We start from the raw sequence: 23995 nt of genomic DNA on the forward strand, positions 1-23995 counted from the left end.
GCGTTTGCACAACCCTCAGCGTTGCAGACGCGTTTCCGGGAGCCCCAAACGTGGCACACGCGTTTGCACAACCCTCAGTGTTGCACACGTGTTTGCACGACCCTCAGCGTTGCAGACGCGTTTCCGGGAGCCCCAAAGGTGGCACACGCATTTGCACCACCCTCAGTGTCGCACCCGCGTTTGCACGACCCTCAGCGTTGCAGACGCGTTTGCACAACCCTCAGTGTTGCACACGTGTTTGCACGAGCCCCAGACATTGCACGAGCCTGAGCATTGCACAGCCCTTTGCACGACCTGCAAACGTTGCACACGCCTTTGCACGACCCTCAGCGTCGCACACGTGTTTGCACGAGCCCCAGACGTTGCACACGTGTTTGCACAACCCTCAGCGTTGCACACGTGTTTGCACGAGCCCCAGACGTTGCACACGCACGTGCATGACCCTCAGCGTTGCACACGTGTTTCTGGGAGCCCCAAACGTGGCACACGCGTTTGCACAACCCTCAGTGTTGCACACGTGTTTACACGAGTCCCAAACGTTGCACGAGCCTGAGCATTGCACAGCCCTTTGCACGCCCCTCAGCGTTGCACACGCGTTTGCACGAGCCCCAAATGTTGCACGTGCATTTGCACGAGTCCCTGCATTTCACCCGCATTTGCACAACCCTCAGCGTTGCACACGCGTTTGCACGAGCCCCAGACGTTGCACGAGCCTGACCATTGCACGGCCCTTTGCACGACCTGCAAACGTTGCGCACGCCTTTGCACGACCCTCAGCGTCGCACACGCGTTTGCACGAGCCCCAGACGTTGCACGCGCCTTTGCACGACCCTCGGCGTTGCACTCGCGTTTGCACAAGCTGCAAACGTCGGACGAGCCCCGAACGTTGCACGCGCGTTTCCCGGAGCCCCAGACGTTGCACGCCCGTTTGCACGACCCTCCGCGTTGCACACGCGTTTGCACGAGCCCCAGACGCTGCCCCCCCTCCCCTCTGCCCCCCCTCCCCTTTGCACACCCCTCCGCACCCTCCCCCCGTTGCCCAACGCCCCCCAGGGAGGGCAGGGGTCGGGGGCGGACCCGGGCGGGGGGGGGCGGGACCGGCCCCATTAAAACCAGCAGCTCCCAGTTCCTCCCCCTCCGCTCCCAGTGCCCCCCCCCCCCCGGCTCCCGGTGCCCCCCGGTGCCCCCAGCCCCGCCATGCCCCTCCGCTTCGCCCCCTCCGCCTCCCCCTTCGCCGCCGGCTCCAGACCGCGGCCGTGCTGCAATGGGTCTGCTCCTTCCTCATCCTCGGTGAGCAGCGGGGGGCACCGGGGATTGGGGGGGGCGGGGGGGGTCCCCCAAATCCCCCTGGCCCCCCCTCCTCCTCCCCGGGCTCCGGGGTTCCCCAGGGCAGCGCTGCGCCTGCAGCCCCCCCCCGGGGGTTTTGGGGTGCTGGGGGAATGGGGACCCCGCGAAAGGGGTGACGGGGGGCTGGTGGCCCTGGGGGGACAACGGTGACAGGGGTCCCCAAACCCCCTGCCCCCCTCCTCCTCCCCGGACTCCGGGGTTCCCAGGGCAGCGCTGCACCTGCAGCCCCCCGGGGGGTTTTGGGGTGCTGGGGGGAATGGGGTGCTCGGGGGGTGGTGACCCTGTGTGTGGGGGTGACCTGTGGGTGCGGTCCCCAAATCCCCCTGGCCCCCCAACCCCCCTCCTCCTCCCCGGACTCCGGGGTTCCCAGGGCAGCGCTGCGCCTGCAGCCCCCCTCCCCGGGGGTTTTGGGGTGCTGGGGGAATGGGGACCCCGGGAAAGGGGGTGACCGGGGGGTGGTGACCCGGGGGGGAGGTGTCACCCTGCCCCCGCCCCTCCCCGCGGACGCCTGGGTCCCCCAGGGCAGTGGTGCGTGCAACCCCCCCCGCCCCCCGGGGGGGAGTTTTGGGGTGCTGGGGGGCAATGGGGACCCCGAGAAAGGGGGTCCCGGGGGGGTGGGTAGCCCTAAGGGGGGGGTCCCTTTGCCCCCCCCTCCCGGGCGCCTGGGCCCCCCAGGCCGGCTGCGAGCGCTGCTCCCCATCCTGGGGGTTTTGGGGTCCTGAGGGAAAATGGGGACCCCGGGAAAGAGGGTGCCGGGGGGGCTGGGTAGCCCCAAGGGGGGGGTCCCCTTGCCCCCCCCTCCCGGACGCCTGGGCCCCCCAGGCCAGCTGTGCGTGCTGCTGTTCGCCCTGGCCCTGCGCGGATCGCTGTGGCTACCGGCGCTGCTCTACGGGCTCTGGCTGCTGGCGGACCGTGACACCCCCCGCCGCGGGGGGCGCCGTTCCGCCTGGGTGCGGGGGTGGCCGCTCTGGACCTACTTCCGCGATTACTTCCCCATCTCGGTGAGCTGGGGGGAGGGGGGCGGGGGTGTCCCCGGAGGAGGTTTTGGGGGCCCTGAGGGGTCCCAGAGGGTCTGGGGGTCACTGGTAGGGTCGCTGGGGGAGGGGTGTAGGGGGTGTGAGGGGTTTTGGGGGTCCTTGAGGGGTGTTGGGGTCCCAGAGGGTCTGGGGTCCCTGGTAGGGTCGCTGGGGAGGGGTGTAGGGGGTGTGAGGGGTTTTGGGGGTCCTTGAGGGGTGTTGGGGGTCCCAGAGGGTCTGGGGGTCCCTGGGGGGTTTAGGGGCTGTGGGGGTGTTGGGGGTCCCAGAGGGTCTGGGGGTCCCTGGGGGGGGTTTAGGGGCTGTGGGGGGTGTTGGGGTCCCAGAGGGTCTGGGGTCCCTGATAGGGACCCCGGGAGGGTTTTAGGGGGGTTTGAGGAGTTTTGGGGGTTCTTGAGGGGTCCCAGAGGGATTTTTGGGGGTCCCTTGGGGGATTTTAGGGGGTGTGAGGGTTTGGGGGGTTGGGGGCTCTTTGAAGGGGCTTGGGGGTCCCTGAAGGTTTGGGGGTCCCTGATAGGGTCCCTGGGGGGGTTAGGGGGCTGTGGGGGTATTGGGGGTCCCTGGATTGTTTGGGGGTCCCAGGGGGTTAGGGGTACCTGACAGGGTCCCTAGGGGCCTTGGGGGGGGGTGAGGGGTTTTGGGGTCTCTGAAGGGGTCTCTGGAGGGTTTGGGGTGTCTCTGGAGGGTTTTTGGGGTCCCGGAGGGTTTGGGGTACCTGATTGGGGTCCTGGGGGGATTTTAGGGGTCCCTGAGGGGCTTTCGGGGTCCCTGAGGGGTTTTGCGGGTCCTTCGAGGGGTTTTGGGGTCCCTGGGGGATTTTAGGGGGCGTGAGGGGCTTTGGGGTCCCTCCAGCGATTCCTGGAGGGTTTTGGGGGTGCTGGAGGGTTTGGGGTCCCTGAAAAGGCCCCTGGGGGATTGTGGGGGGTGCATGAGGGGTTTTAGGGGTCCCTGAAGGGGTCCCCAGCGGGTTTTGGGGTCCCCGGGGATTTAGGGTACCTCATAGCACCCCTAGAGAGGTGTTGGGGGACCCTTGGGGGCTTTTGGGGGGTCCTGGAGGAGGTGCCAGAGAATTTTGGGGTGCTCTCCTGGGACTGGAAGACCTTTGGGGGTGCTTGGAGGTTTTGGGGATCCCTAAGAAAGGGACCTGGGGGCTTTTGGGGGATCCCTGGAGACTTTTGGGGGGTCTCTGGATATTTTGGGGTCCTGTGAAGGCTTTTAGGGGTTCCTGGAAATTGTGGGGGTTCTCTGGAGACTTTTGGGGGTTCTCTGAAGGCTTTTGGGGGGTCCCTGAAGATTTTTGGGGTTCTCTGAAGGCTTTTGGGGGGGTCCCTGGAAACTTTTGTAGTTCCCTGGAGGCTTTTTGGGGTTCTCTGGAGATTTTTGGGGTTCCCTTAAGGCTTTTGGGGGCGTCCCTGGATATTTTGGGGTTCCCTGGAGGCTTCTGGGGTCCCCTTAGAGCTTTTGGGGGGGTCCCTGGATATTGGGGGTTTCCTGGAGGCTTTTGGGGTTCCGTGGAGGCTTTTGGGGGGTCTCTGGAGATTTTTGGGGGCGTCCCTGGATATTTTGGGGTTCCCTGGAGGCTTCTGGGGTCCCCTTAGAGCTTTTGGGGGTTCCCTGGATATTTTGGGGTTCCCTGGAGGCTTTTGGGGGGTCTCTGGATATTTTGGGGTTCCCTGGAGGCTTCTGGGGTCCCCTTAGAGCTTTTGGGGGGTTCCCTGGATATTTTGGGGGTTCCCTGGAGGCTTTTGGGGGGTCTCTGGAGATTTTGGGGTTCCCTGGAGGCTTTTGGGGGCTCCTGGAGACTTTGTAGTTCTCTGGAGGCTTTTGGGGGCTCCTGGAGATTTTGGGGGTTCCCTTAAGGATTTGGGGGGCTCCCTGGAGATTTTGGGGGTTCCCTTAAGGATTTTGGGGGTTCCCTGGAGCTTTTGGGGGCTCCCTGACCGCTTTGCCCTCTCAAAAACACCTTGGGGCTACCAGAAGCCACCCCCATACCCCATATTTTTTTTTTTTTGGGGGGGGGGGGGTCGGGTTCCCTGGAACATTTTGGGGTTCATTGGGGGGGGTCTCACCTTGCCTTGTACCCCCAAACCGAGCTGGTGCGGACGACGGAGCTGGACCCCCGCCGCAATTACGTCTTCGGGTTCCACCCCCACGGGGTTTTGGCCGCCGGCGCCTTCGCCAACTTCTGCACCGAGGCGACGGGTTTTGGGGTGCTCTTCCCCGGGCTGCGCCCCCACTTGCTCACCCTCCCCTGCTGGTTCCGGCTCCCCCTTTTCCGTGATTATATGATGGCCGGAGGTGAGGGGGGGGGGGCACCCCCAAAATTGGGGTGCATGGCGGGTGCTGAGGCCGGAGGGTCCCCCGGTACCTGAAATTTTGGGGGGGCACCCACCTGAATACCCGAGTCCCCCAGCACCGGAAATCTGGGGGTGCACCCACCAAATAATAGGTCCCCCAGCACCCCAGTTTTAGGGGTGCACCCACCAAATACCCGAGTCCCCCAGCACCCGAAATTTCGGGGTGCACCCGCCTGCCTGCCTGGGTCCCCCAGCACCCTAATTTTGGGGGTGCACCCACCAAATACCCGGGTCCCCCAGCACCCTAAATTTTGGGGTGCATCCACCAGGTACCTGAGTCTACCAACACCCTCTATTTTGGGGGTGCACCCACTTGCATTCCTGGGTCCCCCAGCACCCCAATTTTAGGGGTGCACCCACCAAATATGTGGGTCCCCCAGCACCCTAAATTTGGGGGTGCACCCACCATATGTGTGGGTCCCCCAGCACCTTCTATTTTGGGGGTGCACCCAACCCAAATGCCTGGGTTCCCCAGCACCCCAATTTTGGGGGTGCACCCACCAAACACCCGAGTCCCCCAGAACCCTAAATTTTGGGGTGCATCCACCAGGTACCTGAGTCCCCCAGCACCCCAATTTTGGGGGTGCACCCACCAAATACCCGAGTCCCCCAGCACCCCAATTTTAGGGGTGCACCCACAAATACCCGAGTCCCCCAGCACCCCAATTTTAGGGGTGCACCCACCAAATACCCGAGTCCCCCAGCACCCCAGTTTTAGGGGTGCACCCACCAAATACCCGGGTCCCCCAGCACCCTAAATTTTGGGGTGCACCCACCAGGTACCTGAGTCTACCAACACCCTCTATTTTGGGGGTGCACCCACTTGCATTCCTGGGTCCCCCAGCACCCCAATTTTAGGGGTGCACCCACCAAATACCCGAGTCCCCCAGCACCCCAATTTTAGGGGTGCACCCACCAAATATGTGGGTCCCCCAGCACCCTAAATTTTGGGGTGCACCCACCTGAATACCCGAGTTCCCCAGCACCTGAAATTTGGGGGTGCACCCACAAATACCCGAGTCCCCCAGCACCCCAATTTTAGGGGTGCACCCACCTGCATGCCTGGGTCCCCCAGCACCCTAATTTTGGGGGTGCACCCACCAAATACCCGAGTCCCCCAGCACCCCAATTTTAGGGGTGCACCCACCAAATATGTGGGTCCCCCAGCACCCCAATTTTAGGGGTGCACCCACCAAATACCCGGGTCCCCCAGCACCCCAATTTTAGGGGTGCACCCACCAAATACCCGGGTCCCCCAGCACCCTAAATTTTGGGGTGCACCCACCAGGTACCTGAGTCTACCAACACCCTCTATTTTGGGGGTGCACCCACTTGCATTCCTGGCTCCCCCAGCACCCCAATTTTAGGGGTGCACCCACCAAATATGTGGGTCCCCCAGCACCCTAAATTTGGGGTGCACCCACCATACCTGAGTTCCCCAGCACCTTCTATTTTGGGGGTGCACCCAACCCAAATGCCTGGGTCCCCCAGCACCCCAGTTTTAGGGGTGCACCCACCAAATACCCGAGTCCCCCAGCACCCAAAATTTCGGGGTGCACCCGCCTGCCTGCCTGGGTCCCCCAGCACCCTAATTTTGGGGGTGCACCCACCAAACACCCGAGTCCCCCAGCACCCTAAATTTTGGGGTGCATCCACCAGGTACCTGAGTCCCCCAGCACCCCAATTTTGGGGGTGCACCCACCAAATACCCGGGTCCCCCAGCACCCCAGGTTTAGGGGTGCACCCACCAAATACCCGGGTCCCCCAGCACCCTAAATTTTGGGGTGCACCCACCAGGTACCTGAGTCTACCAACACCCTCTATTTTGGGGGTGCACCCACTTGCATTCCTGGCTCCCCCAGCACCCCAATTTTAGGGGTGCACCCACCAAATATGTGGGTCCCCCAGCACCCTAAATTTGGGGGTGCACCCACCATATGTGTGGGTCCCCCAGCACCTTCTATTTTGGGGGTGCACCCAACCCAAATACCTGGGTTCCCCAGCACCCCAATTTTGGGGGTGCACCCACCAAACACCCGAGTCCCCCAGCACCCTAAATTTTGGGGTGCATCCACCAGGTACCTGAGTCCCCCAGCACCCCAATTTTGGGGGTGCACCCACCAAATGCCCGAGTCCCCCAGCACCCCAGTTTTAGGGGTGCACCCACCAAATACCCGAGTCCCCCAGCACCCCAATTTTAGGGGTGCACCCACCAAATACCCGGGTCCCCCAGCACCCTAAATTTTGGGGTGCACCCACCAAGTACCTGAGTCTACCAGCACCCTCTATTTTGGGGGTGCACCCACTTGCATTCCTGGGTCCCCCAGCACCCCAATTTTAGGGGTGCACCCACGAAATACCCGAGTCCCCCAGCACTCCAGTTTTAGGGGTGCACCCACCAAATACCCGAGTCCCCCAGCACCCTAAATTTTGGGGTGCACCCACCTGAATACCCGAGTTCCCCAGCACCTGAAATTTGGGGGTGCACCCACAAATACCCGAGTCCCCCAGCACCCCAATTTTAGGGGTGCACCCACCTGCATGCCTGGGTCCCCCAGCACCCTAATTTTGGGGGTGCACCCACCAAATACCCGAGTCCCCCAGCACCCTAATTTTGGGGGTGCACCCACCAAATACCCGAGTCCCCCAGCACCCCAATTTTAGGGGTGCCCCCACAAATACCCGAGTCCCCCAGCACCCCAATTTTAGGGGTGCACCCACCTGCATGCCTGGGTCCCCCAGCACCCGAAATTTTGGGGTGCACCCACCAAATACCCGAGTCCCCCAGCACCCTAATTTTGGGGGTGCACCCACCAAATACCCGAGTCCCCCAGCACCCCAATTTTAGGGGTGCACCCACCAAATACCCGGGTCCCCCAGCACCCTAAATTTTGGGGTGCACCCACCAGGTACCTGAGTCTACCAACACCCTCTATTTTGGGGGTGCACCCACTTGCATTCCTGGGTCCCCCAGCACCCCAATTTTAGGGGTGCACCCACCAAATATGTGGGTCCCCCAGCACCCTAAATTTGGGGGTGCACCCACCATATGTGTGGGTCCCCCAGCACCTTCTATTTTGGGGGTGCACCCAACCCAAATGCCTGGGTTCCCCAGCACCCCAATTTTGGGGGTGCACCCACCAAATGCCCGAGTCCCCCAGCACCCTAAATTTTGGGGTGCATCCACCAGGTACCTGAGTCCCCCAGCACCCCAATTTTGGGGTGCATCCACCAGGTACCTGAGTCCCCCAGCACCCCAGTTTTAGGGGTGCACCCACCAAATACCCGAGTCCCCCAGCACCCCAATTTTAGGGGTGCACCCACCAAATACCCGGGTCCCCCAGCACCCTAAATTTTGGGGTGCACCCACCAAGTACCTGAGTCTACCAGCACCCTCTATTTTGGGGGTGCACCCACTTGCATTCCTGGGTCCCCCAGCACCCCAATTTTAGGGGTGCACCCACCAAATACCCGGGTCCCCCAGCACCCCAGTTTTAGGGGTGCACCCACCAAATACCCGGGTCCCCCAGCACCCTAAATTTTGGGGTGCACCCACCAGGTACCTGAGTCTACCAACACCCTCTATTTTGGGGGTGCACCCACTTGCATTCCTGGGTCCCCCAGCACCCCAATTTTAGGGGTGCACCCACCTGCATGCCTGGGTCCCCCAGCACCCCAATTTTGGGGGTGCACCCACCAAATACCCGAGTCCCCCAGCACCCTAATTTTGGGGGTGCACCCACCAAATACCCGAGTCCCCCAGCACCCCAATTTTAGGGGTGCACCCACAAATACCCGAGTCCCCCAGCACCCCAATTTTAGGGGTGCACCCACCTGCATGCCTGGGTCCCCCAGCACCCTAATTTTGGGGTGCGGGGGGTGCCCCCCTTGCAGGGCTCGTGTCGTCGGAGAAGTCCAGCCTGGAGTATCTGCTGAGCCGCGGAAGCGGGGGGCAGGTGGCCGTCATCGCCCTGGGGGGGCCCCCCGAATCTTTGGACGCCCGCCCCGGGGCGCTCACCCTCCAGCTGCTGGGGCGGAAGGGGTTTGTCCGCATCGCCCTGGAGCATGGGTGAGGTGGGGGGGCCCGGGGGGGGCATTTGGGGTGCTGGGGGGGTGAGATTTGGGGTCCTGGGGGGACACGGGGGGATTTGGGGGTCACCAGGGGATTTGGGGTCACCGGGGGATTTGGGGTGCTGGGGGCGAGATTTGGGGTCCTGGGGGGACACGGGGGATTTGGGGTCACCGAGGGGATTTGGGGTGCTGGGGGTGAGATTTGGGGTCCTGGGGGACACGGGGGGATTTGGGGTGCTGGGGGGATTTGGGGTCACCGGGGGATTTGGGGTGCTGGGGGGATTTGGGGTCACCGGGGGATTTGGGGTGCTGGGGGCGAGATTTGGGGTCCTGGGGGACACGGGGGGGATTTGGGGTCACCGGGGGATTTGGGGTGCTGGGGGTGAGATTTGGGGTCCTGGGGGGACACGGGGGGATTTGGGGTGCTGGGGGGGGATTTGGGGTCACCGGGGGATTTGGGGTGCTGGGGGCGAGATTTGGGGTCCTGGGGGACACGGGGGGATTTGGGGTCACCGGGGGATTTGGGGTGCTGGGGGCGAGATTTGGGGCCCTGGGGGTCACCGGGGGGATTTGGGGTGCTGGGGGGATTTGGGGGTCACCAGGGGATTTGGGGTGCTGAGGGGTGAGATTTGGGGTCCTGAGGGGTCACGGGGGATTTGGGGGTCACCGGGGGATTTGGGGTCCTGGGGGGTCACGGGGGATTTGGGGGTTACCAGGGGATTTGGGGTGCTGGGGGCGAGATTTGGGGTCCTGAGGGGTCACGGGGGGATTTGGGGTCACCGGGGGATTTGGGGTGCTGGGGGGCGAGATTTGGGGTCCTGGGGGGACACGGGGATTTGGGGGTCACCGGGGGATTTGGGGTGCTGGGGGTGAGATTTGGGGTCCTGGGGGACACGGGGGGATTTGGGGTGCTGGGGGGATTTGGGGGTCACCGGGGGATTTGGGGTGCTGGGGGATTTGGGGGTCACCAGGGGATTTGGGGTGCTGGGGCGAGATTTGGGGTCCTGGGGGACACGGGGGATTTGGGGGTCACCGGGGGATTTGGGGTGCTGGGGGGGATTTGGGGTCACCAGGGGATTTGGGGTGCTGGGGGTGAGATTTGGGGTCCTGGGGGACACGGGGGGATTTGGGGTCACCGGGGGATTTGGGGTGCTGGGGGCGAGATTTGGGGCCCTGGGGGTCACCGGGGGGATTTGGGGTGCTGGGGGGGATTTGGGGGTCACCAGGGGATTTGGGGTGCTGAGGGGTGAGATTTGGGGTCCTGAGGGGTCACGGGGGGGGATTTGGGGTCACCGGGGATTTGGGGTCCTGGGGGGTCACGGGGGGGATTTGGGGGTTACCAGGGGATTTGGGGTGCTGGGGGCGAGATTTGGGGTCCTGGGGGACACGGGGGATTTGGGGTCACCGGGGGATTTGGGGTGCTGGGGGGCGAGATTTGGGGTCCTGGGGGACACGGGGGATTTGGGGTGCTGGGGGGGGGATTTGGGGGTCACCGGGGGGATTTGGGGTGCTGGGGGGTGAGATTTGGGGTCCTGGGGGACACGGGGGGATTTGGGGTGCTGGGGGGTTTGGGGGTCACCGGGGGATTTGGGGTGCTGGGGGGCAGGGGGTATTTGGGGGTCACCAGGGAGAATCTGGGGTTGTGGGGGTCCTCGGGGGGATTTGGGGTGCTGGGGGCTCCCCATGGGAGATTTGGGGTGCTGGGGGGGTTTGGGGTCCCACGGGGAGTTCCCAGGGTGTCGGGGAGGCCCCAGGGTCCTTTTTGGGGGGCTGGGAGGGTGGTGGGGACCCCTTAATGGGGTCCCTCTGTGGATTTGGGGTGTCGAGTGGGGGCTCCCCCAAACCCGAGGGGCTCCCCAAACCCAAGGGGGTCCCCCAAACCCAAGAGGGGCCCCCAAGCCCCACCCGCCCCACTCAACCTTTCCAATCAAGGGCGGCGGGGGAGGATGAACCCCACATTCCCACCCAGCTCCTTTCAGTTTGGGGGGGTGTCAAGGTTTCAGGGTGCCCCCCCCACCCGGGGGCCCCCAAATCCTTCCTGCCCCCTACAGGGCGGCCCTGGTCCCCGTTTTCTCTTTCGGGGAGAACGAGCTGTTCCGGCAGCTGCCCAACCCCCCCGGCTCGGGGCTCCGGCGCCTCCAGCTCCGCTTCCAGCGCGGTTTCGGGGTGACCGTACCCCTCTTCCACGCGCGGGGGGTCTTCCAGTACAGCTTCGGCCTCCTCCCCTTCCGCCGAGCCATCCACACGGTCGGTGAGGCTGGGGAAAGGGGGGGGGGGGACCCCAAAAGTGTCGGGGGGGGGCTGGTACCCCAAAACCATCCTGGTACCCCAAATCCATGGTATAGGGGATTTTGGGGGCTGATATGTGGGGTGCTGTGGGGATGGGGGACCCCTCATGTGTCTTAAGGGGCGGGAGGGGGATTGGGGGGGCCTGGGTACCCCAGAAAATAGAGGGGGACCCCAAAAGTATCCGGGGGGGGGGCTGGTACCCCAAAACCATCGTGGTACCCCAAATCCATGGTATAGGGGATTTTGGGGGGCTGATATGTGGGGTGCTGTGGGGATGGGGGACCCCTTATCCATCCTGGGGGCGGGAGGGGATTTGGGGGGCCTGGGTACCCCCAGAAAATAGAGGGGACCCCAAAAGTGTCCGGGGGCTGGTACCCCAAAAACCATCGTGGTACCCCAAATCCATGCTATAGGGGATTTTGGGGGGCTGATGTGTGGGGTGCTGTGGGGATGGGGGACCCCTCATGTGTCTTAGGGGCGGGAGGGGGATTTGGGGGCCTGGGTACCCCCAGAAAATAGAGGGGGACCCCAAAAGTGGCCGGGGGCTGGTACCCCAAAACCATCGTGGTACCCCAAATCCATGGTATAGGGGATTTGGGGGCTGATATGTGGGGTGCTGTGGGGATGGGGGACCCCTTATCCATCCTGGGGGCGGGAGGGGGATTTGGGGGGCCTGGGTACCCCCAGAAAATAGAGGGGACCCCAAAAGTGTCCGGGGGCTGGTACCCCAAAACCATCCTGGTACCCCAAATCCATGCTATAGGGGATTTTGGGGGCTGATATGTGGGGTGCTGTGGGGATGGGGGACCCCTCATGTGTCTTAAGGGGTGGGAGGGGATTTGGGGGGCCTGGGTACCCCAGAAAATAGAGGGGGGACCCCAAAAGTGTCCGGGGGGCTGGTACCCCAAAACCATCCTGGTACCCCAAATCCATGCTATAGGGGATTTTGGGGGCTGATGTGTGGGGTGCTGTGGGGATGGGGGACCCCTTATCCATCCTGGGGGGCGGGAGGGGGATTTGGGGGGCCTGGGTACCCCCAGAAAATAGAGGGGGGACCCCAAAAGTGTCCGGGGGCTGGTACCCCAAAACCATCCTGGTACCCCAAATCCATGGTATAGGGGATTTTGGGGGCTGATATGTGGGGTGCTGTGGGGATGGGGGACCCCTCATGCGTCTTAAGGAGTGGGAGGGGATTTGGGGGGCCTGGGTACCCCCAGAAAATAGAGGGGACCCCAAAAGTGTCCGGGGGGCTGGTACCCCAAAACCATCCTGGTACCCCAAATCCATGCTATAGGGGATTTTGGGGGCTGATGTGTGGGGTGCTGTGGGGATGGGGGACCCCTTATCCATCCTGGGGGCGGGAGGGGGATTTGGGGGGCCTGGGTACCCCCAGAAAATAGAGGGGGACCCCAAAGGTGTCCGGGGGGCTGGTACCCCAAAACCATCGTGGTACCCCAAATCCATCCTGGGGGGTTTGGGGGGGGGTCATATATGGGGGTGCAGTTGGGATGGGGGGTACCCCTGAACCCCTCAATCCATGCTGGGGAGGGGGGGTGGGAGCCTGATTTTGGGGGGGCCCGGATGCCTGGGGTCCCCCAAAAATTTGGGGGCCCCCCCTCCCCCATTCTCCATCTCCTTTCCCTTGGGGGAGGGGCTGTTGCAAGGACCGGGGACAGAACTGGGGGGGGGGGGTGTTCCCTGCCTCCTGGCTCCCCGGGGACCCCCTTAATTTTATTTTGGGGGCCCCCGATACCTGGGACCCCCCTTTCCCCCCCCCCAATAGTGGGGTCCCCCCTGGTGCTGCCCCGTACCCCGAATCCTTCGCCCCAGACCGTGGAGCATTGGCATCGCCTCTACCTGGAGAGCCTGGTCGCCCTCTTCGAGGAGCATAAATTGGGGTACGGGGTCCCCCCCGAGCGGCACCTCACCTTTGTCTGAGGAGGGGGGGCACCCCCAAATCCCGCGGGGCACCCCCAAATCCTTGGGGAGCCCCCAGATTCTTGGGGAGCCCCCCCCAACGCTGTGTATCCCCGCCTCAATCCCTGCCAATAAATGGGCTCATCTGGAGACGTGTGGTGATTTTGGGGGGCTGGGGGGATTTGGGGTGCCGGGGGTGTTGAGGTTTTGGGGTGCACTTTGGGGTCGGGTTTTGGGGTGCCGGGGGCTGTGGGGGCCTAAGGGGGGCTTATGGTTTTGGGGTGTTCTTTGGTGTCGGGTTTTGGGGGGAATTTGCGGGGTTTTGGGGGGCTGGCGGGATTTGGGGGTGTCGGGGGGTGTTGAGGTTTTGGGGTGCTCTTTGGTGTCCTGATTTTGGGGTGCCGGGAGGGATTTGGGCGTTCCTGGGGGTCTAAAATTTTGGGGTGCATTTTGGTGTCTGTGTTTTGGGGTGCTGGGGGATTTGGGGTGCCGGGGGTGTTAAGGTTTTGGGGTGCACTTTGGTGTCGGGTTTTGGGGGAATTTGTGGGGTTTTGGGGTGCCGGGGGGATTTGGGGGTGCTGGGGGTCACAAACTTTGGGGTGCACTTTGGTGTCTGTATTTTGGGGTGCCGGGAGGGATTTGGGGTTCTCGGGGGGGTCTAAGATTTTGGGGTGCATTTGGGTGTCTGGGTTTTGGGGTGCTGGGGGGATTTGGGGGTGCCGGGGGGACTTCAGGTTTTGGGGTGCACTTTGGTGTCCGGATTTTGGGGTGCCCGGGGGGATTTGGGGTGTCAGGGGGCTTAAGGTTTTGGGGTGCACTTTGGTGTCTGGATTTTGGGGTGCTGGGGGAATTTGGGGGTGCCGGGGGTGTTAAGGTTTTGGGGAGCACTTTGGTGTCTGGATTTGGGTGAAATCTGTGGGGTTTGGGGGTCAGGGCGGGTTTTGGGGTGGGGGTCCCCACTCTGGGTGCTGGGGGGCACTGGCCGGGTTTTGGGGTGCTGTGGGGGGGTCCCCCCTTTCTCCCTCCTCCCCCCGACGCCCGCGTTCCTCCTCGGGCACCACCCGAGGGCAAAGTGCGGGGCTGCGCCGGGACGTGGCGCCCACGGGAGGTACGTGGGGTGCTGGGGGGGGGGTGGTCCCCAAAGTTTGGGGGGTCCCTGTGACCCCCCACCCTCTGTCACCCCCTCTTTTGCCCCCTCCAGGGATGGGGGAGCCCTGCGGCGCTGGGTGCAGGCGCTGTGCGTGCTGCAGTGGATGCTCACCTTCCTCTTCCTCGGTGAGGCGGGGGCAGTTACCCCCGAGGGGCCAGTTACCCCGGGGGGGCAATTGTAACCGTGGGGGGTTAATTGCCCCCTGGGGGCAGTTATGGGCCTTGGGGGTCATTGCACCCCTGGGGGTAATTGGACCCTGGGGGTTATGCCCCAGGATGGGGGGGGCAATTACTCCCTGGGGGTTATGCCCCTGGAGGGGGCAATTGTAGCCATGGGGGGTTAATTGCCCCCGGGGGGTTATGGCCCCTGGGGGAGAGTTTACACCCCTGGTGGGGTAATTGGGCCCCTTGGGGGGGTAATTGCCCCCCCGGGGGCAGTTTATGCCCGGGGGGGGTAATTGCACCCCTGGGGATAATTGGACCCTTGGGGGTGGGGGTCGCCTTGGGGGGGCAATTGCACCCGGGGGGGATTATGCCCTTGGGGGGGTAATTGGGCCCCTTGGGGGGATTATACCTTTGGGGGTGGGTGATTGCACCCTGGGGGTTATGCCCCGGGGGGGCAATTACTCCCTGGGGGGTTATGCTCCTGGGGGGGCAGTTGTACCCATGGGGGTTAATTGCCCCCTTGGGGGGTTATGCCCTTGGGGGGTAATTGCTCCCATGGCGGGGTAATTGGGCCCCTGGGGTTATACCTGTGGGGGGGTTAATTGCTCCTCTGGGGGTTATGCCCCTGGGGGGGTAATTGCTCCCCTGGGGGTTATGCCCCTGGGGCGGGGGCAACTGGAACCCCGGGGGAGGGGCAATTACACCCGGGGGTAATTTCCCCCCCGTAGGGTGGGTTTTACCCCTGGGGGGGGGCGTAGATGCCCCCTTAGAGGCTGGGTGCCCCCGGGTGGATCTGGGTGCCCCCCCCCCGGGTGGGTCTGGGTTCCCCCCCCGGGTGGGTCTGGGTTCCCCCCCCCGTCGGTTTGGGTGCCCTCCCGGTGGGTTTGGGTGTCCCGTGGGTGGTGATGGGTGTCCCCCGCGTGGGTTTGGGTGTCCCCCGGGTGGCGGGGGGGGGGTTCCCAGGCGGGGGGGTGTCCCCCCCCCTCCGAGGGCACCCTGGGGTCCCGGCCCCCGAGGGCCGCTCTCGGTGCTGGCGCTGCTGCTGCTGCTGCGGACGCGGTTCTGGCTCCTGCCCGTGCTCTACGGGGGTGGTGGCTGTGGGACTGGCACGGCCCCGAGCGAGGTGGGGACACGGGGGGACACGGGGAGGGGGACACGGGGGACACGGGGAGGGGGACACGGGGGGGAAGCCCAGAGAGGGGGACACGGGGAGGGGGACACGGGGGACATGGCGGGACACAGGGGGTCCCAGAGAGGGGGGACACGGGGGACATGGCGGGACACGGGGGTCCCAGAGAGGGGGGACACGGGGGACATGGCGGGACACGGGGGGAAGCCCAGAGAGGGGGGACACGGGGGGGAAGCCCAGAGGGGGGGGCACAGGGGGACACGGGGAGGGGGACACGGGGGACATGGCGGGACACGGGGGTCCCAGAGAGGGGGGGACACGGGGGGACATGGCGGGACACGGGGGGGTCCCAGAGAGGGGGGGACACGGGGAGGGGGGACACGGGGGACATGGCGGGATACAGGCGACACGGGGGAGCCCAGAGAGAGGGGACACGGGGGACATGGGGAGGGGACACGGGGGAAGCCCAGAGAGGGGGACACGGGGAGGGGGACACGGGGGACATGGGGGGGACCCCGGGAAGGGGGACACGGGGGACACGGTGGGGGGAAGCCCAGAGAGGGGGGACACAGGGGGACACGGGGAGGGGGACACGGGGGACATGGCGGGACACGGGCGACACGGGGGAGCCCAGAGAGGGGGGACACAGGGGGACACGGGGAGGGGGACACAGGGACACGGTGGGAGGGAGCCCAGAGAGGGGGGGCACAGGGGGGCACGGGGAGGGGACACGGGGGACATGGGTGACACGGGGAGGAGCCCAGAGAGGGGGGACACGGGGGACACGCGGGGAGACACGGGGAGGGGCCCAGAGGGGTGGGGACACAGGAGGGACTCGGGGGAAGCCGGGGGAGACAGGGACACGGGGGACAGGGGGGACACGGGAGGGACACGAGGGGGAGCCCAGAGGGGAGGGGACACCAGAGGGGTGGGGACACGGGGGGGGACACCGGAGAGATGGGGACACATGGATGGGGCCACGGGGACAGCGCCATGGGGGGACCCGAGGTGTCCCCAAAGAGATGAGAAGCGGGGACACGAGTGGGGGGGACACTGGGGGGGGCGGGGGGGGGGACAGCGCGGGGGACATCCAGGCCGGGGGATCCCGAGGACAGGGCCCCCCGTGGGGCCAGGCGCCTCGCAGGGCCAGGTGACGCCCCGGGGTGTCTCCCCCCTCAATGTCCCCCCGTGTCCCCTCGTGTCCCCAAGGTCCCCGTCACTGCGATTGGGTCCGGAACTGGAAGATTTGGGACCATTTTTGTGACTATTTCCCCATCAAGGTACGGGGGGGCCACGCGTCCCCCGGGTCCCTCTGTCCCCCCGTGTCCCCTTGTCCCTACACCCCCATGTCCCTCTGTCCCCATGTGTCCCCATGTCCCTAACCCCCCGCGTCCCCCATGTCCCCACGTCCCCACGCCCCCCGTGTCCCCATGCCCCCATATCGCCCTATGCCCCTATGTCCCCCATGTCCCCAGTGTCCCCATGTCCCCCATATCCTCTTGTCCCCTGTCCCCCACGCCCCTTGTCCCCCGCGTCCCCCCTGGCCCCCAAAGTCCCCATGCCCCCTAGCCCCCATATCCCCCTTGTCCCCCTGTCCCCCATGTCCCCCACATCCCCTTGTTCCCATGTCCCCTGTCCCCCGTCCCTCCATGTCCCCCCATGTCCCCATGCCCCCCATGTCCCCTGTCCGCCCTGTCCCCGCCATGTCCCCCCATGTCCCCATGTCCCCTGTCCCCCCGTCCCTCCATGTCCCCCTGTGTCCCCATGCCCCCATGTCCCCTGTCCCCCTGTCCCCCATGTCCCTCTGACCCCCCATGTCCCCCATGTCCCCCGATATCCCCCCGTCCCATACCCCCGATGTCCCCTGTCCCCCCGTCCCCCCATGTCCCCCTGTCCCCCCATGTCTCCACGACCCCCATGTCCCCTGTCCCCCTGTCCCCCCATGTCCCCCTGTCCCCCATGTCTCCACGACCCCATGTCCCCATGTCCCCCCGTTCCCCCATGTCCCCCATGTCCCCCATGTCCCCCGTCCCCCCATGTCCCCCATGTCCCCTGTCCCCCCATCCCTCCATGTCCCCCCATGTCCCCATGTCCCCCCTCCCCCATGTCCCCCATGTCCCCTGTCCCCCCGTCCCTCCATGTCCCCCCATGTCCCCATGTCCCCCATCCCCCCATGTCCCCCCATGTCCCCCTGTCCCCCCAGGTGATCCGCTCGGCCCCCCTCCCCCCCGGCCGCAGTTACCTCCTGGCCGCCCACCCCCACGGCATCGCCTGCATCGGGGTCTTCGGGGCCTTCATCACGGGGGGCCGGGGGGCCGGGGGGACCCCCCGAGCTGGGGGGGGGGACATGGGGGGGCCCTGCCCCGGGCTGCGCCCCAGCCTGGCCGCCCTGGCCGGCCTCTTCCGCCTGCCCATCTACCGGGAGTACGCCCTGGCTGCCGGTGAGGGGGCTCTGGGGGCTGTGGGGGCAGTGGGGGCAGTGGGGGTTTGGGGGGCAGTGGGGGCAGTGGGGGGCAGTGGGGGTTTGGGGTGGGGGTGCAGTACGCCCTGGCTGCCGGTGAGGGGGCTCTGGGGGGCAGTGGGGGGCAGTGGGGGCAGTGGGGGTTTGGGGGGCAGTGGGGGGCAGTGGGGGGCAGTGGGGGTTTGGGGGGCAGTGGGGGGCAGTGGGGGGCAGTGGGGGTTTGGGGTGGGGGTGCAGTACGCCCTGGCTGCCGGTGAGGGGGCTCTGGGGGGCTGTGGGGGTTTAGGGGGCTGTGGGGGCAGTGGGGGGCAGTGGGGGTTTGGGGGGCTGTGGGGGCAGTGGGGGCAGTGGGGGGCAGTGGGGGGTTTGGGGTGCGGGGTGCAGTACGCCCTGGCTGCCGCTGAGGGGCTTTGGGGTGCACGGAGGGGGCTTTGGGAGGCTTTGGGGGTTTTGGGGTGCAGGGCTCTGTTTTTGGGGGTGCAGGGGTCCGTTTCGGGGTGCAGAGCTGCATTTTGGAGTGCAGGGGTCCATTTCTGGGGCGCAGGGCTCCGTTTCGGGGCGGAGGGCTGCGTTTCGGGGGTGCAGGGGTCCGTTTTGAGGGCGCAGGGCTCCATTTCTGGGGTGCAGGGGCCCGTTTCGGGGTGCAGGGCTCCGTTTTGAGGGCGCAGGGCTCCGTTTCCGGGACGCAGGGCTGAGTTTTGGGGGTGCAGGGCTCCGTTTTGAGGGTGCAGGCTCCGTTTTGGGGTGCAGGGTTCCTTTTCGGGGTGCAGGGCTCCGTTTTGAGGGCGCAGGGCTCCGTTTCCGGGGCGAAGGGCTGCGTTTCGGGGTGCAGGGCTCCGTTTCGGGGCGCAGGGCTGCATTTTGGGGGCGCAGGGCTGCGTTTTGAGGGCTCAGGGTTCCGTTTCCAGGGCGCAGGGCTCCATTTCTGGGGTGCAGGGGTCCGTTTCGGGGTGCAGGGCTCTGTTTTGAGGGCGCAGGGCTCCGTTTCCAGGGCGCAGGGCTGCGTTTCGGGGTTGCAGGGGGCCGTTTCGGGGCGCAGGGCTGCATTTTGGGGGTGCAGGGCTCCATTTCGGAGTGCAGGGCTCCGTTTTGAGGGCGCAGGGCTCCATTTCCGGGGCGCAGGGCTGCGTTTCGGGGTGCAGGGGTCCGTTTGGGGGCGCAGGGCTGCGTTTGGGGGGTGCAGGGCTCCGTTTTGAGGGCGCAGGGCTCCATTTCTGGGGTGCAGGGCTCCGTTTCGGGGTGCAGGGGTCCGTTTTGAGGCGCAGGGCTCCGTTTCAGGGCGCAGGGCTGCGTTTCGGGGGTGCAGGGCTCCGTTTCGGGGCGCAGGGCTGCGTTTTGGGGGTGCAGGGCTCCGTTTTGAGGGTGCAGGGGTCCGTTTCGGGGCGCAGGGCTGCGTTTCGGGGGTGCAGGGCTCCGTTTCGGGGTGCAGGGGTCCGTTTTGAGGGCGCAGGGCTCCGTTTCCGGGACGCAGGGCTGCATTTTGGGGGTGCAGGGCTGCGTTTTGAGGGCTCAGGGTTCCGTTTTCAGGGCGCAGGGCTGCGTTTTGGGGGTGCAGGGCTCCGTTTCGGGGCGCAGGGCTGCATTTTGGGGGCGCAGGGCTCCGTTTTGAGGGCGCAGGGCTCCGTTTCGGGGTGCAGGGCTCCGTTTTGAGGGCGCAGGGCTCCGTTTCGGGGCGCAGGGCTCCGTTTCGGGGTGCAGGGGTCCGTTTTGAGGGCGCAGGGCTCCGTTTCGGGGGCGCAGGGCTGCGTTTCGGGGTGCAGGGCTCCGTTTTGGGGCGCAGGGCTGCGTTTCGGGGTGCAGGGCTCCGTTTCGGGGTGCAGGGCTCCGTTTCGGGGCGCAGGGCTGCGTTTCAGGGGTGCAGGGCTCCGCTTTGGGGTGCAGGGGTCCGTTTTGGGGCACAGGGCTCCGTTTCGGGGTGCAGGGCTCCGTTTTGAGGGCGCAGGGCTCCGTTTCGGGGTGCAGGGGTCCGTTTTGAGGGCGCAGGGCTCCGTTTCGGGGTGCAGGGCTCCGTTTTGGGGGTGCAGGGGTCCGTTTCGGGGCGCAGGGCTCCGTTTCGGGGTGCAGGGCTCCGTTTCGGGGCGCAGGGCTCCGTTTCGGGGTGCAGGGGTCCGTTTTGAGGGCGCAGGGCTCCGTTTCGGGGGCGCAGGGCTCCGTTTCGGGGTGCAGGGCTCCGTTTCGGGGGCGCAGGGCTCCGTTTCGGGGTGCAGGGGTCCGTTTTGAGGGCGCAGGGCTCCGTTTTGAGGGCGCAGGGCTCCGTTTCGGGGTGCAGGGGTCCGTTTTGAGGGCGCAGGGCTCCGTTTCGGGGGCGCAGGGCTCCGTTTCGGGGTGCAGGGCTCCGTTTCGGGGGCGCAGGGCTCCGTTTCGGGGCGCAGGGCTGCGTTTCGGGGGCGCAGGGCTGCGTTCGGGCCCGCGCTGACGCCCCGCAGGGCTGTGCCCCGTCAGCCGGCGCTGCCTGGCGCGGGTGCTGGCCCGCCCGGATCAGGCCCTCCTGGTCGTGGTGGGGGGCGCGGCCGAGGCGCTGGAGGCGACCCCGGGCTGTCACCGCGTCACCCTGCGCCGGCGACAGGGCTTCGTGCGGCTGGCCCTGTGCCACGGGTAGGGGGGGCACGGGGGCAGTGGGGGGCAGGGGGTGCGGGGGGCAATGGGAGTAACGGGGGCACTGGGGCAATGGGGGGCAATGGGGTACGGGGGGAAATGGGGGGCAGTGGGGGCAGTGGGGGTAATGGGGGCAATGGGGTACGGGGGCTGGGGGGCAATGGGGGGCAATGGGGGCAATGGGGGGTAATGGGGTACGGGGGGCTGGGGGGCAATGGGGGCACTGGGGGCAATGGGGGGTAATGGGGTACGGGGGGCAATGGGGGGCAATGGGGGCAATGGGGTACGGGGGCTGGGGAGCAATGGGGGCACTGGGGGCAATAGGGGTAATGGGGTACGGGGGCAATGGGGGGCAGTGGGGGTAATGGGGGCAATGGGGTACGGGGGGCAATGGGGGGCAGTGGGGGGCAGTGGGGGTAATGGGGGCAATGGGGTACGGGGGCTGGGGGGCAATGGGGGCAATGGGGGCAATGGGGGGTAATGGGGTACGGGGGCTGGGGAGCAATGGGGGGCAATGGGGGCAATGGGGGTAATGGGGTACAGGGGGCTGGGGGCAATGGGGGGCACTGGGGGCAATGGGGGGTAATGGGGTACGGGGGGGCAATGGGGGGCAATGGGGGCAGTGGGGGCAATGGGGGGCAATGGGGTACGGGGGGCTGGGGGGCAATGGGGGCACTGGGGGCAATAGGGGGTAATGGGGTACGGGGGGCTGGGGGGCAATGGGGGGCACTGGGGGCAATAGGGGTAATGGGGTACGGGGGCTGGGGGGCAATGGGGGGCAATGGGGGCAATAGGGGTAATGGGGTACGGGGGCAATGGGGGGCAGTGGGGGCAATGGGGGGCAATGGGGTGCAGGGGGCTGGGGGCAATGGGGGCACTGGGGGCAATAGGGGGCAATGGGGTACAGGGGGCTGGGGGGCAATGGGGGGCAGTGGGGGCAATGGGGGGTAATGGGGTACGGGGGGGCAATGGGGGGCAGTGGGGGCACTGGGGGCAATAGGGGGTAATGGGGTACAGGGGGCAATGGGGGCAGTGGGGGCAATGGGGGCAATGGGGTACGGGGGGCTGGGGGGCAGTGGGGGTAATGGGGGCAATGGGGTACGGGGGGCTGGGGAGCAATGGGGGGCAATGGGGGCAATGGGGGGTAATGGGGTACGGGGGGCAATGGGAGTAACAGGGGCACTGGGGCAATGGGGGGCAATGGGGGCACTGGGGGCAATAGGGGTAATGGGGTACGGGGGGCAATGGGGGGCAGTGGGGGGCACTGGGGGCAATAGGGGTAATGGGGTACAGGGGGCAATGGGGGGCAGTGGGGGCAATGGGGGCAATGGGGTACAGGGGGCTGGGGGCACTGGGGGCAATAGGGGCAATGGGGTACGGGGGGCTGGGGGGCAATGGGGGGCAGTGGGGGCAATGGGGGGTAATGGGGTACGGGGGCAATGGGGGCAGTGGGGTACGGGGGCAATGGGGGCACTGGGGGCAATGTGGGGCAGTGGGGGACAGTGGGGTACGGGGGCAATGGGGGCAGTGGGGGCAATGGGGGGCCGTGGGGTACAGGGGGCTGGGGGGCAATGGGGGTAATGGGGGGCAATGGGGTATGGGGGGCAGTGGGGTACGGGGGCACTGGGGGCACTGGGGGCAATGGGGCACTGGGGTGCAGGGGCACTGGGGGCACTGGGGGCAATGGGGGCACTGGGGTACGGGGAGCACGGGGGGCAGTGGGGGGCACTGGGGGGCACTGGGGGCACTGGGGTACGGTGGGACTGGGGGTTAATGGGGGGCAGTGGGGGGCAGTGGGCGGCTGGGGGGCAATAGGGGCACTGGGGGCAGTGGGGGAAATGGGGGCACTGGGGGCACCGGGGGGTACTGGGGGTACTGGGGTACGGGGGGTAATGGGGGGCACCGGGGGGCAGTGGGGTACAGGGGGCTGGGGGGCACTGGGGGATAATGGGGGGCTGGGGGGGGCCATGGGGGGCAGTGGGGCTTTTTGGGGTGCAGTGGGGCTGCGGGGTTGCGGTGGGACATTTTGGGGTGCAGGGAGGATGCCATGGGGGTCTTGGGGTGCAGCGGGATGTTTTGGGGTGCAGTGCTGACCCGGGGGGGGGCCCAGCACCCCCCTGGTGCCGGTGTACGTTTTTGGGGAGCAGGACACCTTCCAGCAGCCCCCCCTTTCCGAGGGCTCCTGGCTGCGGCGCCTGCAGCGGGGGTGAAGGCAATTTTGGGGTTCGCCCCCTGCTTCTTCTGGGGGAGGGGGGGGCTCCCCTTCCTGCCCTTCGCCGTGCCCCTCACCGTGGTGGGTGAGTGCGGGGTTTTGGGGTGCAGGGAGGGGAGTGCGGGGTTTTGGGGTGCAGGGAGGGGTGCTGGGGGTGTTTGGGGGTGCAGGGAGGGGAGTGGGGGGTTTTGGGGTGCAGGGAGGGGGGATGGGGGCTTTTGGGGTGCAGGGAGGAGTGGGGGATGGAGGGGTTTGGGGGTGCAGGGAGGACATTGGGGGGTTTGGGGGTGCGGGGAGGGGGATGAAGAAGATGGAGGAGTTTGGGGGTGCAGGGAGAGGAGTGGGGGGGTTTGGGGGTGCAGGGAGGGGTGCTGGGGGGATGGAGGGGTTTGGGGTGCAGGGAGGGGAGTGGAAGAGTTTGGGGGTGCAGGGAGGGGTGCTGGGGGGTTGGGGGTGCAGGGAGGGGGATGGGGGTTTTGGGGGTGCAGGGAGGGGAGTGGGAGGTTTTGGGGTGCAGGGAGGGGATGGGGGCTTTTGGGGTGCAGGGAGGGGAGTGGGGGGATGGAGGGGTTTGGGGTGCACGGAGGGGAGTGGGGGGACGGAGGGGTGCAGCGGTTGCAGGGGAGATGGAGGGGTGCAGGGGGGGCACAGTGGGTGCACACGGGGGTGCAGTGGGTGCAGGCAGGGGGTCCGTGGGTGCAGGGGGCACAGTGGGTGCACACGGGGGTGCAGGGGGCAGTGGGTGCAGGCAGGGGGGTCCGTGGGTGCATGAGGGGCACAGTGGGTGCACCCAGGGAGCAAGTGGGTGCACGCAGGGGTGCAGGGGTGCAGTGGGTGCATGCAGGGGGGTCCGTGGGTGCAGGGGGGGCACAGTGGGTGCACCCAGGGGTGCCGGGGGAGCAAGTGGGTGCACAGTGGGTGCACGCAGGGGGGTCCGTGGGTGCCGGGGGAGCAAGCGGGTGCAGGCAGGGCGCACAGTGGGCGCGCACAGGCACGCAGGGGGAGCAAGTGGGTGCACGGGGGGGGGGGGCAGGGGGTGGGTGCTCACCCCCGCCCTCCCCGCAGTGGGTGCCCCCCTGGAGGTGCCGCGCCTGCCCCGCCCCTCCCCGCAGGAGGTGGCCCGGTACCACCAGCTCTACCTGCAGCGGCTGCAGCAGCTCTTCGAGCGGCACAAGGAGGCCTGTGGGGTGCCCCCCAGCACCCACCTCACCATCCTCTGAGCACCCACCCCCCAACCTCCCCGGCCCCCCGGACTCCCCCACCCCCTGA

The 23995-nt window shown here is 66.5% G+C and overlaps 2 protein-coding genes across 2 annotated transcripts; both read left to right on the plus strand.

Annotated features, from left to right (window-relative positions):
- Nucleotides 1-437: 437 nt before the first annotated feature.
- Nucleotides 438-13137, plus strand: LOC140645263 (2-acylglycerol O-acyltransferase 2-A-like). The gene is made up of 7 exons (XM_072848607.1): nt 438-458; nt 1191-1290; nt 2170-2348; nt 4475-4679; nt 8633-8807; nt 10861-11060; nt 12882-13137. Exons 1-7 carry the CDS (start codon nt 438-440, stop codon nt 13034-13036), a joined length of 1035 nt encoding a protein of 344 aa, XP_072704708.1. The 3' UTR covers nt 13037-13137.
- Nucleotides 13138-13150: 13 nt separating this feature from the next.
- On the plus strand, nt 13151-23946 carry LOC140645264 (2-acylglycerol O-acyltransferase 3-like). Its single transcript, XM_072848608.1, is given in 10 exon segments — nt 13151-13173; nt 14217-14290; nt 15346-15411; nt 15414-15452; nt 16668-16738; nt 17662-17899; nt 20346-20514; nt 22625-22716; nt 22719-22811; nt 23792-23946. Coding segments are annotated over 10 exon segments (1020 nt in total).
- The last annotated feature ends 49 nt before the right edge of the window (nt 23947-23995 follow it).

This window comes from Ciconia boyciana, chromosome 32, assembly GCF_034638445.1.
Source record: "Ciconia boyciana chromosome 32, ASM3463844v1, whole genome shotgun sequence".
Taxonomy (NCBI): Eukaryota; Metazoa; Chordata; class Aves; order Ciconiiformes; family Ciconiidae; genus Ciconia; species Ciconia boyciana.